Source organism: Hemiscyllium ocellatum, chromosome 23 (assembly GCF_020745735.1).
Source record: "Hemiscyllium ocellatum isolate sHemOce1 chromosome 23, sHemOce1.pat.X.cur, whole genome shotgun sequence".
Taxonomy (NCBI): domain Eukaryota; kingdom Metazoa; phylum Chordata; class Chondrichthyes; order Orectolobiformes; family Hemiscylliidae; genus Hemiscyllium; species Hemiscyllium ocellatum.
In genome coordinates, this window is record NC_083423.1 from 30,675,801 (window position 1) to 30,694,453 (window position 18,653).

At 42.4% G+C, this 18,653-nt stretch overlaps 1 protein-coding gene across 1 annotated transcript in view; it reads left to right on the forward strand.

Moving 5' to 3' along the window:
- Window positions 1-8,823, forward strand: part of LOC132826601 (traB domain-containing protein-like) — a 30,935-nt gene extending 22,112 nt beyond the window's left edge. Inside the window, exons 7-9 of the mRNA XM_060842557.1 lie at window positions 713-885; window positions 4,256-4,367; window positions 8,703-8,823. Of these exons, the coding sequence (XP_060698540.1) occupies window positions 713-885; window positions 4,256-4,367; window positions 8,703-8,823 (406 nt within the window). The remainder of the gene's footprint in view (window positions 1-712; window positions 886-4,255; window positions 4,368-8,702) is intronic.
- The last annotated feature ends 9,830 nt before the right edge of the window (window positions 8,824-18,653 follow it).

The window sequence follows — 18,653 nt, forward strand, 5'->3', positions numbered from 1 at the left end:
GGTTTCTTCCAATGTTTCTGTGATTTACATGTGAACTTTGTCCCCGAGTGTAAACAACATATTTTCTTCTGGAGGGGGTAGCTCACACATGCATAAAGTGTAATTATTGAACACGATATCCATGATAAATAGGACAATGTCACATATAGCCATTCTGGAATTTAATTTTAAATGGGAAGAAATTTTTAAAATAAAATCTCAGAATCCAGATAGAGTTATGTTTTAATAACTTACAAACCTGCACAATTTATAAGACAAATTGCTTTTGAAAAAAAAATTCAATCATTATTAGTCACAAATATGACAAAGATTTATTTAACAATACAGATGATCAGTCTGACAGTCAGTGATCTTAATGATGTCAATAGCAAAGTATACAAAAGTGCTATGTCTTCTCTTGGTTGTGGTCTCTGTGTTGAGATGAATGAATGCCGTGTTCATTGGAGGAATCTGATGATTTCCTATAATCAAAATACACATCAGTCTAATCTATGATATTTATGTTTAGATATTCCTTATAATTTTCAAATATAATTTCATAATTCAAAAAGAACCAAGCCAATGAATGTCTGAAATAGATTGTATTTGTTGCTTTATAATATATAACATCTTTTCTGGGTGATTTTTGAAGAAATCTTTGTTTATTTTTGTAACATTTTTCATTAAACTATAATTTAATCAAGTTTTAACTGCAGGTGCTCCTGTATTTTAGCAAAATGATTATGAAGGAGCTGAAACAAAAGGATAGGCTGGAGGAAGAAATCCAAATTACAATGAAGGAAGTTCCTGGGTTGTATCGTGTTTTAATAACAGAACGGGATGCCTATTTAACACAGTCACTGAAGCAAGCAGCAAAGCCTATAGTACTACCTAAAATTTTACGATGTAAGTTTATGGAATATTTTGGTTGTTCATCATTAGGCTCTGACTATATGAGTTTGAATATAAAACCATTAAATTACTAGCAAAACAATGATAACATTTGATCCTTCTTTGGTGCAAGTCATCTCCCTTATAATTTCAATGGCATTGATTTGAACTGATCATTCAACGGAGTTTAATTTACATCTGGACCAGAAACTTGTCTGAGCGGGACTTGCCTAAGATGTTATTCATTGTATTCTCAACATATTAAAGAACCTCCTTAAGTCATAAAATAATTTCTAAAACTGTTTATCTTGTTGTGCAGTATTGGAATTGCAGGAAACTGAAAGTCAATTGATTCAGAAGGATCTCCATTAGGACAAGGCTCAACTGTGTGGAGGAAATCAGTCATAATATGGCAACATGTTATTTGTTGGGTGAAGTGTGACTGTCAGGAAATTTGGCAAATTGGGCAACAGACCTACTATACTAAAGACATTGATTTTTAATTACCTCAAATGACATGTATGTAAGTTGGGCCCTTATACATTAGAGTAAAAAATGAGGTCTGCAGATGCTGGAGATCACAGCTGCAAATGTGTTGCTGGTCAAAGCACAGCAGGTTAGGCAGCATCTCAGGAATAGAGAATTCGACGTTTCGAGCATAAGCCCTTCATCAGGAATAAGAGAGAGAGCCAAGCAGGCTGAGATAAAAGGTAGGGAGGAGGGACTAGGGGGAGGGGCGATGGAGGTGGGATAGGTGGAAGGAGGTCAAGGTGAGGGTGATAGGCCGGAGTGGGGTGCGGGCGGAGAGGTCAGGAAGAGGATTGCAGGTTAGGAGGGCGGTGCTGAGTTGAGGGAACCGACTGAGACAAGGTGGGGGGAGGGGAAATGAGGAAGCTGGAGAAATCTGAATTCATACCTTGTGGTTGGAGGGTTCCCAGGCGGAAGATGAGGCGCTCCTCCTCCAGCCGTCGTGTAGTTGTGTTCTGCCGGTGGAGGAGTCCAAGGACCTGCATGTCCTCGGTGGAGTGGGAGGGGGAGTTAAAGTGTTGAGCCACGGGGTGATTGGGTTGGTTGGTTCGGGCGGCCCAGAGGTGTTCTCTGAAGCGTTCCGCAAGTAAGCGGCCTGTCTCACCAATATAGAGGAGGCCACATCGGGTGCAGCGGATGCAATAGATGATGTGTGTGGAGGTACAGGTGAACTTGTGGCGGATATGGAAGGATCCCTTGGGGCCTTGGAGGGAAGCGAGTGTGGAGGTGTGGGCGCAAGTTTTACATTTCCTGCGGTTGCAGGGGAAGGTGCCGGGGGTGGAGGTTGGGTTGGTGGGGGGTGTGGATCTGACAAGGGAGTCACGAAGGGAGTGGTCCTTGCGGAACGCTGATAGGGGAGGGGAGGGAAATATATCCTTGGTGGTGGGGTCCGTTTGGAGGTGGCGGAAATGGCGGCGGATAATACGTTGTATGCGCAGGTTGGTGGGGTGGTAGGTGAGAACCAGTGGGGTTCTGTCTTGGTGGCGGTTGGAGGAGCGGGGCTCAAGGGCGGAGGAGCGGGAAGTGGAGGAGATGCGGTGGAAGGCATCGTTGATCACGTCTGGGGGGAATCTGCGGTCCTTGAAGAAGGAGGCCATCTGGGCTGTGCGGTGTTGGAATTGGTCCTCCTGGGAGCAGATGCGGCGGAGACGAAGGAATTGGGAATATGGGATGGCGTTTTTACAGGGGGCAGGGTGGGAGGAGGTGTAGTCCAGGTAGCTGTGGGAGTCAGTCGGTTTATAATAGATGTCTGTGTTGAGTCGGTCGCCCGAGATAGAAATGGAAAGGTCTAGGAAGGGGAGGGAGGAGTCTGAGACAGTCCAGGTGAATTTCAGGTCGGGATGGAAGGTGTTAGTAAAGTTGATGAACTGTTCAACCTCCTCGTGGGAGCACGAGGCAGCGCCAATACAGTCATCGATGTAGCGGAGGAAAAGGTGGGGGGTGGTGCCAGTGTAGTTGCGGAAGATGGACTGTTCCACATATCCTACGAAGAGGCAGGCATAGCTGGGGCCCATGCGGGTGCCCATGGCAACTCCTTTAGTTTGGAGGAAGTGGGAGGATTGAAAAGAGAAGTTATTCAGGGTGAGGACCAGTTCAGTCAGTCGAAGGAGGGTGTCAGTGGAAGGGTACTGGTTGGTGCGGCGGGAAAGGAAGAAGCGGAGGGCTTTGAGTCCTTCGTGATGGGGGATGGAGGTGTACAGGGACTGGATGTCCATAGTGAAAATAAGGCGTTGGGGACCGGGGAAGCGAAAATCCTGGAGGAGGTGGAGGGCATGGGTGGTGTCCCGAACGTAGGTGGGGAGTTCTTGGACTAAAGGGGACAGGACCGTGTCGAGGTATTGGGAGATGAGTTCGGTGGGGCAGGAGCAGGCTGAGACTTATACATTAATCAAGTTATAGTATTTTTTGTCCTTTCTATTGACTCCAAAAGAACTCCTAATTCCCATTCAGCTATCATGCCCATTATTTGATGTGAATGGTGTTTTATTTGGACATTCATTCCTTATGCTATTGTCTCTCTGGATGATAAAGAATCATAAGTAAATGTCTAATTCAAGCATACTCTTTTCTTGCTGCGATGAGGAAAGCCAAATATGAAAAGAAACAGCAGACTACCTCCTTAATAAGTTAAACTGAAAGAAAAGCATGCATTTCTCTGTGAAAAATACATTGAAATGGCAAACCATATATGAAGGAGGAAGCTAAGCATTGTTTAAGAAACCCATGAATGAATTTCTATGATCAAAAGCTCTTGATCATGATAGTTATTGTTCATTTTTCTTCTGGATTTTATTTTTTCTTCTGCATTATAATTTAATGTATGCATATAGATAACACTAACATCCTATCTCCTACACAATTGTATGCCTCCTTCTCTATATCTTTTAGCTTGAACGCCCAAACTATCCATGTTACCTGGACAATTAAACCAGATTCAGTTCTGTGGGTGCTTTTATTCATTGACACCACAAAACCTACTTTAACTAATTGACATTGCACATTCTCCCCATGTCTGTGTGGGTTTCCTTTGGGTACTCTGGTTTCCTCCAACAGTCCAAAGATGTGTAGGTTAGGTGGATTGGCCATGGGAATGCAGCATTATATAGGGATAGGGTAGAGGGTAAGTTTGGATGCGATACTATTTGGAGGGTTGGTGTGCACTTGATGGGCTGAATGGCCTGCTTTCACAATGTAGTGATTCTAAGATTCTATGATTGTGGTATTAAAACACTTGTCACATTTAGTGTATAGGTTTGAGAACATCACATGTCCATTCTTTGAAGTAAATTGACCAAACTCTACTTTTTAAAAAAACTTTTCAATTATTGAAAAACTTACTTACCGTTCCTGTTAACAGCTGACGCTCAGAAGGTTATACCATCAGTTGTGGTCGGAGTGGTTGGAATTGGCCATGTGGCTGGAATTAAGAAGAACTGGAACAAGCAATTTAACACTCAGGAATTGCTCCGGTAACATATTTTGCACTTCTGTTCTCTGAAATTTTGTAGTTTAAATTTTCTTATTTATTATTCCATGTTTCATTTTTATATTATTTGTCAATTATCTTTCTCTTTTCTTCATATCCTGTGCACCACGAAGTTGAGCGGGAAACCTACCTTCAGGCTTGTGTTCTGCTACCAGTTGCTATCAGGTTGATTTCCCCCTAGTATTACTTATGATTATACATACTCACTTAGAACACTTCTAACTGGAGACAAATAAAACTGCTTACAACAATAGAGACGTTATGTTCTGTAAATTGTAGAGTCTGATTTTCAAATATTGACCACCAGCTTCTCATTTAAAAAAAGGAGGCAGCTACAAACTAAAAAATATGGGCTATGGTGGGGGAGAGGGCCGTCAGGTACTCGGGGAAACACTTCACTTGCCTCATGAACATCTGAGGCAATCTCGGTGCAGTGTTTAGGCAGGCCTGCTGGAAGGTAAGCTTTCTGCTCACCTGAAATGGGCGAGACTGTTCAAATAAGTAAAAATGAGTCCAGTGTAAATTGCAAGAGCCCAGAATGCAATTTTCGGATACCAGTTTGAGATTTTTGTGCCCTGGCCATCTTGTCATTTGCACCAGGCATTGAGTAGCCTTGAGAGGTCTGATGACAGATGCTCAAAATTACGGCTCAGGAAACTTTCATTTTCATTTCTGATTCGTTGAGGAGGAACAAAATGTCCTACACCAACCCGAAGGATGCTCCAGAGACTGGAATTTCTTCCCTGTCCACTTTCCCATGCCCACGCTGCCGAATGGCTCATTTTAGAAGCCAACCCGTTACTTTGTTGCTTGCAACCCACCTTAATGAGGCCTGAGTCACAGAATGGCCTGGCTATTTGATGTCACACTGGGTGATATTGAACGGATGTTGTTCGGATGTTCATGTCAGGAAGTTTGAAAAAAAACTGCTTAACTGTCTGAAAATATAAAAATTGCATATCATTATGCAAACCATGCACTTACTTTCTCATTGAATCTTGAGAGGAACTGTAACCACACCTTATTACTGCCAGCCCTCTCTAACACCAGCCAGGAGTGGGCTAGCTCAAGGGGTGTTGGATTAGATTGGTCAAAGTGTGAGAACAGACTCAACTGTGTTGTGAATGTACTTACTTCTAGATGAAACCCAATGGACTAGCAGACTAGTGATTAATATGTTATTGAGAATCTGTTCCTAAGACTCTGGGAGCCATTTCAATTGAATGGATGTAGGTTTGCTCAATGAGCTGGAAGGTTTGGGGGTCCCATTTACCACCCCCTGAGGAAAAAAAAAACAGGAAATAACATCACCAGAGGAAATGATGTCGCCAGAGGAAATGACACCACCAACCCAAGGAAACCCAAACACACAAATAGAAAGTGGGCTATACCACCAATGCTTCATCCGGAGGCTCACTGAAGATGTTACCTAGTATGGTGATGAAACGTCTGAAAATGGACCTTCCAGCTCAGTGAGCAAACCTACATCCAGAACCTCAACCTGAGCTACAAATCTTCTCAAAACCTGTTATTTCGATTGAATGCCTGTAAGACAGGTTTTCCAGGGTTTGGAAGGTTTTGCAGCTAAAGAGAGACAGTATTAGCCAGATCCAGCAGGTAAATGATTTTACAGCACTGTATGTAGTTTCAAAAGAACAGGAGTATTTGATCCCAGGGTCTTCAGGTTAACCTGCTATAATCCCTATCCCTGGAAAAATCTTCTTCCTGCAATGTGATTTTCCATTAGCACAATCCAACCTGTCTTCCCACAATCTTTCCCATTGTGATATCTCCCCTGCAATCTCTCAACAGAATCTGATAATACCCCCTCAATCACCTCTGTGATCTGATTTCTCCCTCTGACCTCTCTCCCCATTCTGTTTTCCTCTCCTGCTATCTTCTGCTGCAATTTGATCGTATTCCCATGACCTCTGATCTGCAGTCCAATCTCTCTCTCTCTCTCTCTCTCTCTCCATGCTTTGATCTCTGTCATGTAATCCAAACTCTCCAAGTTATGGTCTCTCCCCTGTGCTCACCTACTATGAGTTCTCCCCTAAGCTTTCTAATGAACTCATCGCTGCCTCATTATAACATCTCCGCACCCCCATAAATTCTTCCTCCCTCCTTGCTGCTGCATTTCAAGGTACACCCCTCTTCCCAACAACAAGTCCCTGAACCTTTCAATTGGTATAGCATGTACCTGGTGATCTCTATCTCTGTTAGCTGAACTGTTGGTCAGAAAATGGAATAAAACTATCTTTAATGAGGTTAATGATGTATTGCACTGATTCAAAAAGTATTACACACCATTGAGAAAACGTCTCCCATTCATACAATTGGTCAAGACACTTAAAACTGATTAAAGACTTTTGTGAGTTTCTTCTAATCGTGTCCTTCAAAAAGCACAATATCAATGAAATAAAATTAAGCTGTGTTGTTAGTTGCAGGGGAACTAAAAGTCTTTTTAAAAATCTTATAATTTCAATCTACAAAAAAAGTAATAAGAATACTTAATGGTAATGCTTCTGAAAGTGAGAGGTGATGAGCTCTGAGGCAGTAATGACCATCACGGAGCTCTGACCAAATATTGCTCTGTACTCCTGCTTTAACAGTTCTCATTGAGGGGTCACAATACTTTCTGAAATAGTGTCACAGAGGGAAAATGTTTGGGAAACATAGCTTTTTAGAGATGCAACTAGTGGTTCTGTAATGATTTTTAAAGTCATGTTCAATTCTTTAAGATTGGGTTACTCACAGGATTTTCCAGTCAGCACTGGTGCTCCAACCAACCTTGAAGAAAACTTCCCATTTCACTTCCCCAAAGTTAAATTGAATCTGGTGCCAAGTCAAGGGGATCTCCAAATATCCAACAACAGTGATATCATCAGAAAGCCTAAACAGCCAATTACATTGAAGAATGCTCATAGACTATGGATCAGACAGCAAATTGCATTAGCTTCCATGTTTTATGAACTGTATAAAGATTGACATAAAGATTTCTAAGAAAGTTTTATTTTCGTAAAAATGATATAACAACAGACTATGACTTTTGTATTATAATGAAACATTTTGAAAATATAACATCAGTTTTTATGTATCGGGGTGTAGTTCAGCAGTGGTTATGCCTTAGTATATCATTAAAAACTCAATTATATATCATTAGCAATGCATAACATTTTCAGGGATTTTAAACAGTGATATTTCAGAGGAACATAGCATAAAAATTGATTTGATTGTTTGCTTAAGTATGACTAATTGATTTATTTTTGACATAATTATTGCAAATGGATCACCTTTTGATGGCATGGTGGTTAGCACTGCTGCCTCACAGTGCCAGAGACCCTGGTTCAATTCCTGCCTCAGGCAACTGTCTGTATGGAGTATGCACATTCTCCCAGTGTCTGCGTGGATTTCCTCTGGGTGCTCCGGTTTCCACCCACAGTCCAAAAATGTGCAGGTTAGGTGAACTGGCCATGCTAGATTGCCCTTAGTGTTAGGTGTATGGGAATGGGTCTGGGTGGGTTGATCTTCGGAGGGTCGGTGTGGACTTGTTGGGCTGAAGAGCCTGTTTCCACACTATAAGTAATCTAATCATGAAAGTGATGCATTATTTTAGAATCTAATTCTTTATATGGAGTTTAGTTACTGTTTTGTTAGTCTAGTTCATTATGCTAAAGTGAATGTGACTTTTCTCTTGTTTGGTCAGCATTTAATTTATACTGAGGCAATGGTTGTAATCTAAACATTTATAGAAATGTGAATTTCATTTCTTCCTTACAGGAGTGGCAAAGGAAGCTGTTTTTCCTTTTCAATGTAAGATAATCATTGTCAGTTAATGGTTTCTAAAGGTTGTTGTTTATAGAGGCTTTACAGTATTCCCTGTGGAGGAGCAGGGAACCGCTAATAGTAATTTTTTTTTCATTTCCAGTTTTACTGTGCACATTGGACAGTGCAATTTCACAGATGTGGTAATGATGAACATTCACAGTTTCACCATTATTACAACATGCAAAATCTGTCTTATGAAATCACACAAGGTTACCTTAAATACATCAATGAATGTTTTAATTTTTTGTTGGTTACAACCGCCCGAATCATTTGTTGATGATAAATGAACAGACCTGGAAATTTGAGCAACAAATTCATTTTGAAAAACTGTTCTGAGCACAATTTTCCACAGGTTACCAATTGAACCCAAATCAGAATCTTCCCAAAGCATAAACAAAAGCCAGTTCGTCATAAAGATAAAAATGTAAATTCCAGTCTTGTGTCTGTATCATTCTCTACTCAATCTAATGGTTGCTCTTCTCATTTACAGGTTGCCAAATCCTTCTCTGTCTACAAGGGTTTTGCAGGTGGCTTTTATTGTTACCATATATGGCCTGAAGATGATCTTTTATTACAAAATAGCACAAACATTGCTTTGGTTATTTTATTAAACATAGATGATTGATTTATTTTAACAATGTTCGCTGTAACTGTATAACTTTGTGAATCATAAGACCAATGCTGACTTTTTGATTGCAAAATCCTTTACTTTATAACAAATTACTGATTTATCACTCTATCTAGTTTATAATGTTGAAGTGGAATAGGACTTTATTCTGTTTCATCAGAACCTAATTTGTTACTGGGGCAGTGACTGGAAAACAAAAAGCATGGAAATATGAATTTGATTTCTTTCCTACAAGATAATACATACTTTTCTAAGAAAAGTTCCACAAATTTCAATATGATGCTGTACCATGTGTTAGACAGGGAAATTTAGTGATGGACCAATGTTAAAATTATTCAGTTATTTAGCAGTAAAAAATTTCAACTTCTAATCATGCGTGATGAGAAATGTGGGCAGTTAGGTAGAGAAATTGCTATTGTGACTTATGAGTACTTGGAAAAATCAAAAGAACTGTAAATGCTGGAAATCAGAAACAAAAACAGAAATTGCTGGAAAAGCTCAGCAGGTATGACAGCATCTGTGGAGAGAAATCAGAGTTAATGTTTCAGGTCCAGTGACCCTTCCTCAGAAGCTGAGCTTTTCTAGTGATTTCTATTCTTGTTTATAATTCATTTGCACTATGGAAACAACTGTTATTCAAATATGAGATGTAAGACTGTGATTATCTGCAATTTTTATTCCCATGTGATTCTGGGTTCTGCAATATGGTTTCTTCTCACTCTACTTTATGCAGTAATGCATCCATTTTTTAACAGCATGTAAAATTTTGCTGATCCTAAATTTAATCAAAATAAATGTTTGATTGTTTTGAATTATTTTAATTAATGTAAATTCTTTGATTAAGAATTGAGTCACAACACTGAAAATATTCTGGACAGATTTGTGGCCTGATGGCTGTAAATCATTCCTGAACTATGATGGAGAATGATTATGTATGTACATTTCTTCCTTCTTGTGAAATGCAGGTACTGATCTTAGCTAAGTTGTTAAGTGGGGTGTGAGACAGCAATCTAAGGCACTCTGCAAGGAGAGAATGGAAAGAAGATAAATCATCATTATATGGCATACACATCCCTCTTTATACATGTCTAGATGTTGGTTCACAGTGTTGGATATATTTGGAACTCTCTATAATATGGGTTTTATAATTTAGGCTACTACATGCTATTGTCCACCTTACTTTTCAAATTCTGTCATGAGAAGTGTGTACTGGTGGCAAGTCCTGCATTTTCTACCCACTCCTAATTGTCCTTATGAATGTGATGGTGAGCTGCCTTCTTGGACTGCTGCAACCCACCAAGTGTAGGTACACACACAGTGCTGCTAAGAAGTGAGTTAAAGAATCTGATCCAGTGAAAGTAAAGGATAGTGAGACATTTCTGAAGTGGGAGATGGTACAGGGCAGGGTGACACGAGGCACACGGGCTCACAAGATGGCCGCTGAACCCTTAGTTGGCCATTTGACACACAAGATGGTCACCAGACCAGAATATGGAGAGAGATACCAGAGCAAACACAGATGTTGCCTGGGGCCACCAGAATGCCAGCATAATGCACTCACAACCTGAGAATACACATAAGTAGCGTATACTGCCCGCCGAGGTGTCTGGATCCAGCAGTTTGATACAGACTCAATACAAAGTGCTAATAACCAGGGCTGCAGTAAATGTCCTCAGGAAGAGCGATTAGCGCCCATTACTATTGCAATAGACTTCCGGGCAGACATTGAAACTAATGATGTCTGCGCTGAAACTGAAAATGACTGCGCCAAAATTGACAAAGGCTACATTGGAACTGACAATGACTGTATCAAAACTATCAACGATACTGCAATGTTTACAACAAAAACACTATGTTACAAAGACAATAATCTCATCACTGACCTATTATATCACAACACATATAAAAATATCTTGACATGTGCTCCAGGTTGAGAGAAGAATCGCAGCTGACCAGTGTGCTGTTGGTGTCCGGTATTTCCTTGTACAATAAACTCTGTCATTGAACCCCGACCCTGACTCTGAGGCTAGTGACTTTCCCCACAACAATTGGCATGGCGAGCAGGGTTCATATTCCTGGTGCCTTGGTCGAAGGCCACTATCAAGGAGCTAGAGTGAGAGCACTATTGAGTTAAAATTTTTTTAAGTGCTTGTCTGTGGAGAAAAAGTGTTAACTGTATTAACTGTTGTAAGAACCTGCTGCTTGTGCTGAAACAGCCAGAGGACAAGGTAGTGCCTGTCTCAAAGACCCTGCCCTAAACCTGTTGTTAAGAGGGGTAGCCCCCACGCGAAGGTTGGGATTTGAAGTGGGAATTGAGGCACCAAGGGCACGAGGAGCTGTGAAGCAGATTCCAGTCAAGATTAGGGTAGTACTGGGAAAGCACAGAAGTCAGGCAGCATCCGAGGAGCAGAAAAATCAACGATTCGGACATACAGTGACGTGGGAGATAGCCCAGGTCAGGGTGACACTCGGCACATGGACATACAAGATGGCTGCTGAGCCCTTAGTTGGCCACTTGACACACAAGTGTGTGTGTGCACACGCGTGTGTGCATGAAGGCAGCAGCAGCAGTCTTGTTGTTGGTGTCCAGTCTGGCTGCCCCAGAGAGGGGGCAAGGTAGACGGGGGTGGGTGCCTACGGGGTGAGGGGTGGTGATGGGAGGGGGGCAGTGTTGGACAGGGTGGGTGGGCGGGTCGGGGTGATGGTGTTGGATGGGGTGGGGTTGAGGGCGGGGAGGGCGGTGTTGGACAGGGAAGGGATGGTAATGGACAGGTTTAGGGGTGAGTGGGGGCAGAGTTGGATGGGCGTAGGGGGCAGGCAGGGGCAGAGTTGGACGAGGGTAGGGGGGTGGGTGGTGGCAGTGTTAGATGGGGGGGGGAGGGAAACGGGGGTTCCACTTGCGGTGTGCTGCTGCCTTGTCTCCTGAACGGGGAGCAGACTTTAAAACTCCGAGTCCCAGAGGAAAGGCATTTAATCGATTAACCGAATAATCGATTATCCAAACGAAATAGTGCCCGCTCATCACATTCAAATAATCGCGGTTCCTCTGTAGATAGCCAGAGACTTTTCCCCAGGGCAGAAATGGCTGTCATGAGGGGTCATAATTTTAAAGTGATTGAAGGAAAGTATAAGGGAGATCTCAGAGGAGTGCTGTGTGTGTGGAATGTACTGTCAGCAGTGGTAGCAGAGTCAGAGACATTAGGGACATTTAAGCAACTGCTGGACAAGCACATGGAAAGCAGTAAATTGAGGGGTGTGTAGGTTAGTTTGATCTTAAATTAAGTGCTCGACACAACATTGTAGGCTGAAGGGCCTGTACTGTGCTGTACTGTTCTATGTTCTATGTTCTATTTCACTGCTAATGAGAATACATAACATCAACTAAACAGTCATGGTCTCAGGTTCAAGTATAACACTTCAAAGACTCCAAATATTTTTAATAGTGTATTTTTAAAAACTTCCCTGTTGTTCTAAACCAGAAGGTTTTTAAACTTCATATCTATGTTTTTGTGTACGTTGCATGCTGCATTTCATTGTTTTTTTTCTCAGAGTTGATGTATATTAACATTTTTCTTTGCAACTGACTCCAAAATCTTTGAGGAGCATAATCTTAGAGGGGCTTGAGCAATGTGGGCTACAGTGAGATTTGTGACAGAATTGAACAAGGAGTCCAATCAGGCCTATCTTGATACTGAGTGCATCCTACTCTATCTTTTATGCCACGCTGAATGGCTTTCCAAATTTCTTGCTAGGTAGTGGCTGGTTGCCAATTAAAAAAAAACTTGTTAAATACCTTTTTAATGACACACCTCATCTCATTAATATTCAGCTTCCTAAATGTGCCAAACAAGTGAGATGGAAATCAAAGTAGGTACCTGGTGACTAGAATAGAATATCCTTTATTCTCACATATACTCAAGTACAGAAGTACAAGAGTACAATGAAAGGTTTACAATGCCACCCCCACATGACACCATCTTAGGTACAGATCTTAGACACAAAATGGAGAAATAAAGGGGAAAAAAGCAAAGATGTTACCCTACCTTATAGTTATTCATAGTATAAGTTAGAAAACTAAGAAATGAAGTTAAAAGAGATAAATATTATAGTCTTTCTACAAATGGTTTGCAGTAGATCAATGCTGGGGGCTTCCACATGTGGTCTGACTGGGCTCACAAAACACTGTCTGTCCCCAGTCCCCAGTTCAACTACTGTCACCTGTATGCCTGGGCCACCAGCCTCACCGCCCATTCCTGCTCTCCCAGGCCACCAGCCCCACTGTCCATTCCTGCTTCCCCAGGCCACCAGCCCCACCGCCCATTCCCGCTCCTCCCAGCCACCAGCCCCACTGCCCATTCCTGTTCCACCTGGGCCTACAGCTCCACTGTCCATTCCTGCTCCCCGGGCCTGCAGCCCATTGCTCATTCCTGCTCCTCCCAGCCACCAGCCCCATTGTCCATTCCTGCTCCCCTGGGCCTCCAGTTCCACTGTCCATTCCTGCTCACCTGGGCCTCCAGTTCCACTGTCCATTCCTGCTCCCCTGGGCCTCCAGCCCCATTGTCCAGTCCTGCTCCCCATGCCTCCAGCCCCACTGTCTATCCCTGCTCCCCTGTGCCTCCAGCCCTCCTGTCCATTCCTGCTCCCCTGGGCTCCCAGCCCCATTGTCCATTCCCACACTCCTGGGCCTCCAGCCCCATTGTCCATTCCCACTCCCCTGGGCTTCCAGCCCCACTGTCTATTCCCATTCCGCCTGGGCCACCAGCCCCACTGTTCATTCCTGCTCTCTCGGGCCACCAGCCCCACTGCCCATTCCTGCTCCCTCGGGCCACCAGCCCCACTGCCCAGTCCCACTTCACCTGGGCCACCAGCCCCACTGTCCATTCTTGCTTCGTCTGGGTCACCAGCCCCACTGTCCACTCCTGCTCTGCCTGTGCCTCCAGCCCCACTGTCTGTCCTTGCTCTGTTCAAGCCTTCAGCCCCACTCCACTCCAGGCCTCCACCCCGTTCTGCATCGCTGCTCCAAGGTGAGTTTTTCAAAAACACTAAAAAAACTTAAAATAAAAGAGAGAGGAAGAAGGAGAAAAGAAAAAGAAGGAATAAAATCAGACAGAATGGATGAGCCCTGGGCTGAGGAGCCCAGATGCTGCGTAATTCACCACTACCACCACCTTAGAACGACAATAGCTCGCTGCTCGCTCCAACCAGCCAGCATCTCAAGACAAACTCCATGGGCGCTAGCTACATGTACTGCATGTCCACAAACACTTGCATTATCGTAATAATGACCGCTCCAGACTGGCAATGTTTGACAATGAGCTATTAAAGGTGAGATGGGCACAAGGAATGTTGGTCAATCAATAGGTATCCAGTGAGTGACTGGTTATTCCAGGAATGCCCCATGATAAGATAAGAATAGAATTGAAAGTGAGGGACAGCATAGAGCATTATGGGTAGTTCATGTGGTGAGTTTGTTAAGAGACAGTAAGAAATTCCAGTGGACCTTGTGTCAAGAATTCCTCCAAACAATGCAATGCAACTTGGACTTAGCCAAAAATAATATAAGAATCTAGAGAGGGATATGAAGGGATGAAACAAGTGCATAATAACTTTACTCATGCAATATTATCTGGGAAAATATGGAAGTTTTGCACATTGGCAGGAAGAATGGAGGAATTGAAAATTAGCCAAATGGAGGAATATTGTAGAAAGCTACAGCAAAGAGGAATGAATTTGGGAGTCTTGTTTACGAATCTCCAAAAATTAATGTACTCATTCAGTAGGTAATGGGAAGGCAAATGGAATGTTGACTTTTATTTCAAAGGGAATGAAATATAGAAATGGGGAAGTCTTGCTAACCCACATAAGACACTAATAATGCCATACCTATAATGATGTGAACAGTTTTGAACTCCTTATAAATGAAAAGATTTATTGGCATTGAAGGCAGTCCACAGAAGATTCACTAAGTTGAGGGATTGTGTTATAAGGCGTTTGATGATGTTAGTCATTGGAGTTTAAAAGAATGAGGTAAAAACCTTCTAAAATCATATATTTTATAATTTAATTATAACCTTATAAAATCATATAAGATTCTTAGGGGTTTGCCAGGGTAGGTGCAGAGAGGTTGTTTTTCTGTGAGAGAGTCTAGGACCAGAGGGCACTATTGTATGCGGTCGTTTATTTAAGAGAGAAAAAGGAAGAATTTCTGCTCCGTGAGTATAGTAAATCTGTGGAACTATAGGGCTGTTAAGGGTGTATCATCAAGGATATACTTGGGTGATACAGACAAATTTCTAGCCAGTAAAGGTGACAAGGTTTTTTGGAGTAAGGCAGGAAAGTGTAGTTGAGGATTCTCAGATCTACAATGACCTAATTGAATAGCATAGCAGACGCAATGGGCTGAATGGCTCACTTCTGCTCCTGTGTCTTATGTCTATAGCATAGATTTAGGGGTGATGGTCCCTATGGATAAAGCCAGCAAGGGAGGTAGAGATGCTAGTAAATGATTGGGCTTGATGTAGTCTTCCTTTTCAAACTGTGGATGTCCACAACAGCGCCAAATTTACACCAAAATTACTTCAAAATTGGAAAAGCCCAGGCTGCTTTATTCATGCAATATTGCAAATGTATTTTTTAACTCTTCACTTTGCAGTAGTAGTAATGAAGATCAATGTGGATAATGTCCGCTCAAATCTCTAACCCTGGTTATGAACTTAAACTTTGAAAATTCTTCATTATACATTAATCTTTTGACACTTGAATTATGATTCAAGATGATAACAGTTCAAAGAGATTCAAATTGTAATGATCATGTGATTCATCCTCATACCAGCGATGGCTAAGCTTTGGGCTTTTGTGATCCATATGTACACCATGGAGATTTGGTGATCCATATGTACACCATGGAGATTTAGTGATCCATATGTACACCATGGAGATTTAGGGACAACAGTTAAAGTTGATATCTGTGTACCCAGCATACGTAGTGTTTTTAATAAACCTTGATGTTTTCCTTTCATATTCAGCCACTTCTTAACTCTGTTTTGTCTCTCCACATTTGCTGCCAAATGTTTGAGCTTCTCTAGCATTCTTTGTGTTTGTGGTGGATGTTAATGCAGTCTTGAAGAGAGAGAAGTAGATAGAAAGATGAAGAGGCTTGGAGAGAGAAAGGTCAGACAGCTTGGGTGTAGTGATGAGTTTTGATGAACTCTCAAGCTTTTAGTAACATGCTCAGGTATGTAATGGTATACTTCTGGAGGAGATGGGATTTGAAACTGGGCCTTCTGACCCAGAGGTAGGGATGCTACCACTGTATCACAGAAGCCTACATGATGAACTCTCACCATTTACTCCTGACTTGTGTAAGGCAGGCTGGGCCCAAGGCATGTCATAATGGATAGGTGGAGTGTGAGTGGTTGGGGAGGGGGGTGGGGGTGTAGTGCAACACAAAGCCAAGGCTCAATTTAAGCCAGTCAGTGAGTTAGGCCCAAGGAAGGCTCTTTCACTTAGCAAGAGAACTGCTAAAATAAAGAAAAGTTGAACTGCCATTGTGATGCACTGGAATTGCGATTAATGAAGTATTACAGGCAAAATATTTTACCATTTGAGGTCATTCAGTTATTTTAGCCAGAGTTAAGCCATTCTGCAACTTGAGATCGTCTTTTAAAATCAAATCACATGAGTTTATAGAGTCATAGCGTACAGAAACAGACACTTTGGTTCAACCAGTCCACGTTGACCATAATCTCAAGCTAAACTAATCTCACCTGCCTGCACTTGGCTTATATCCCTCCAAACATGTACTTATCCAAACGTATCTTTAACATTGCAACTTCAACATCCACCACTTTCGCTGAAAGCTCATTCCTTACAGGAACCACTTTCTCTGTAAAAGAAATTGCCTCTCATGTCTTTTTAAAATTTTTCTCCCCTCACCTTAAAAATATTGCCCCAGTCTTGAAGTCCCCCACCCTGGTGAAAAGACCCCTGCCATTCACCTTTTCCATAATAAAGGCCATGATTGACAGCTTGCTCCAATGGGACTTTTGCTGGAGTGTGGGTGTGGGAGGTTTGGCAGGAGTTTGTTGTGAGAGAGTGGAATCCTTTGTGCAGTGAAACCACATACTCAGATGTGAGTGTTTAAGAGAGGGTGTTAACTGGAGCGGTGAGGCCCAAAATGACGGGTTGGGCATCAAATCAACATTGCACACTGTCCAATCTGTGTACGTTCCTTAAATGCATATAAAGCCCATGCTCTTACATTGACAGATGACATGATTTGTACAGGAAGTGTTTGCGAGCAGCATTAAGTCCATTTTAACCGTGACCAGCACCTATAGTATGGAAACTATTGGCCACGTGGAGCCCAAACATGATGTCTTTCTGCTTCAATAATATTCAGCACCCAAGTGAATCACAACTGAAAGCTGATAAAACCCAGTGCTAACTGAATAATCAATAAAAAATGAAATTTGCTTGATGTGCCATAATATTCTGTTGAAATTTCTAGAGAAGGCTGTTAAGTGACGTTGAGTTATTGTGAATTTATAAAACTGAGCTTATTATTCAGATTGCTTTTATTATTAGTGAGAAACAGGAATGAATAAATTGTGAATTTTGCAGTTCATTTACACCACGGTCACTGCTGTTAATTAAAATGCAAGCATAAAAAGGGGATAGGGTTGATTCTGTTGGATTAATAGGCAAATTGGTTCATGTTTCATAAGGTCTGGCGTACATGGACCATTCTCTATGCAGGTAATTTATGAAAGTTAAAGGTACTATATCATTTGTCAAAACTCCATTTCTCAAGATGGAACCCGCACTCAAGATCTATGCAACAAGGCTTCCCTTCCTTTTTATGCTGAGAATAACCTTAAGCTTGGACAAATTTGCTTGGTTTCTACAGAGTCAAAGTTGGAAAATTCTTGCTCGTAATGTCGCCAGAGCAACATAGCAGGAAGGAAATCCCAATTTGCATGTTTTGACGTCAATAAAAACAACTAGTTCATTTTCCCGCAAAATAACAAAGTTTAACAACTTAAAAGAAACTTGTCTTGAAAAAAAAGTTTTGTTCAAACAGTGAACATTTTACTTGGGAAAGTGGTTAAAGGAAATTAACTGAATTCTTACCATGTGTTGGTCTTTGAATAGTCAAGTAAAAAATGAGGTCTGCAGATGCTGGAGATCACAGCTGCAAATGTGTTGCTGGTCAAAGCACAGCAGGTTAGGCAGCATCTCAGGAATAGAGAATTCCAACACCGCACAGCCCAGATGGCCACCAATTCCAACACCGCACAGCCCAGATGGCCTCCTTCTTCAAGGACCGCAGATTCCCCCCAGACGTGATCGACGATGCCCTCCACCACATCTCCTCCACTTCCCGCTCCTCCGTCCTTGAGCCCCGCTCCTCCAACCGCCACCAAGACAGAACCCCACTGGTTCTCACTTACCACCCCACCAACCTGTGCATACAACATATCATCCGCCGCCATTTCCGCCACCTCCAAACGGACCCCACCACCAAGGATATATTTCCCTCCCCTCCCCTATCAGCGTTCCGCAAGGACCACTCCCTTCGTGACTCCCTTGTCAGATCCACACCCCCCACCAACCCAACCTCCACCCCCGGCACCTTCCCCTGCAACCGCAGGAAATGTAAAACTTGCGCCCACACCTCCACACTCACTTCCCTCCAAGGCCCCAAGGGATCCTTCCATATCCGCCACAAGTTCACCTGTACCTCCACACACATCATCTATTGCATCCGCTGCACCCGATGTGGCCTCCTCTATATTGGTGAGACAGGCCGCT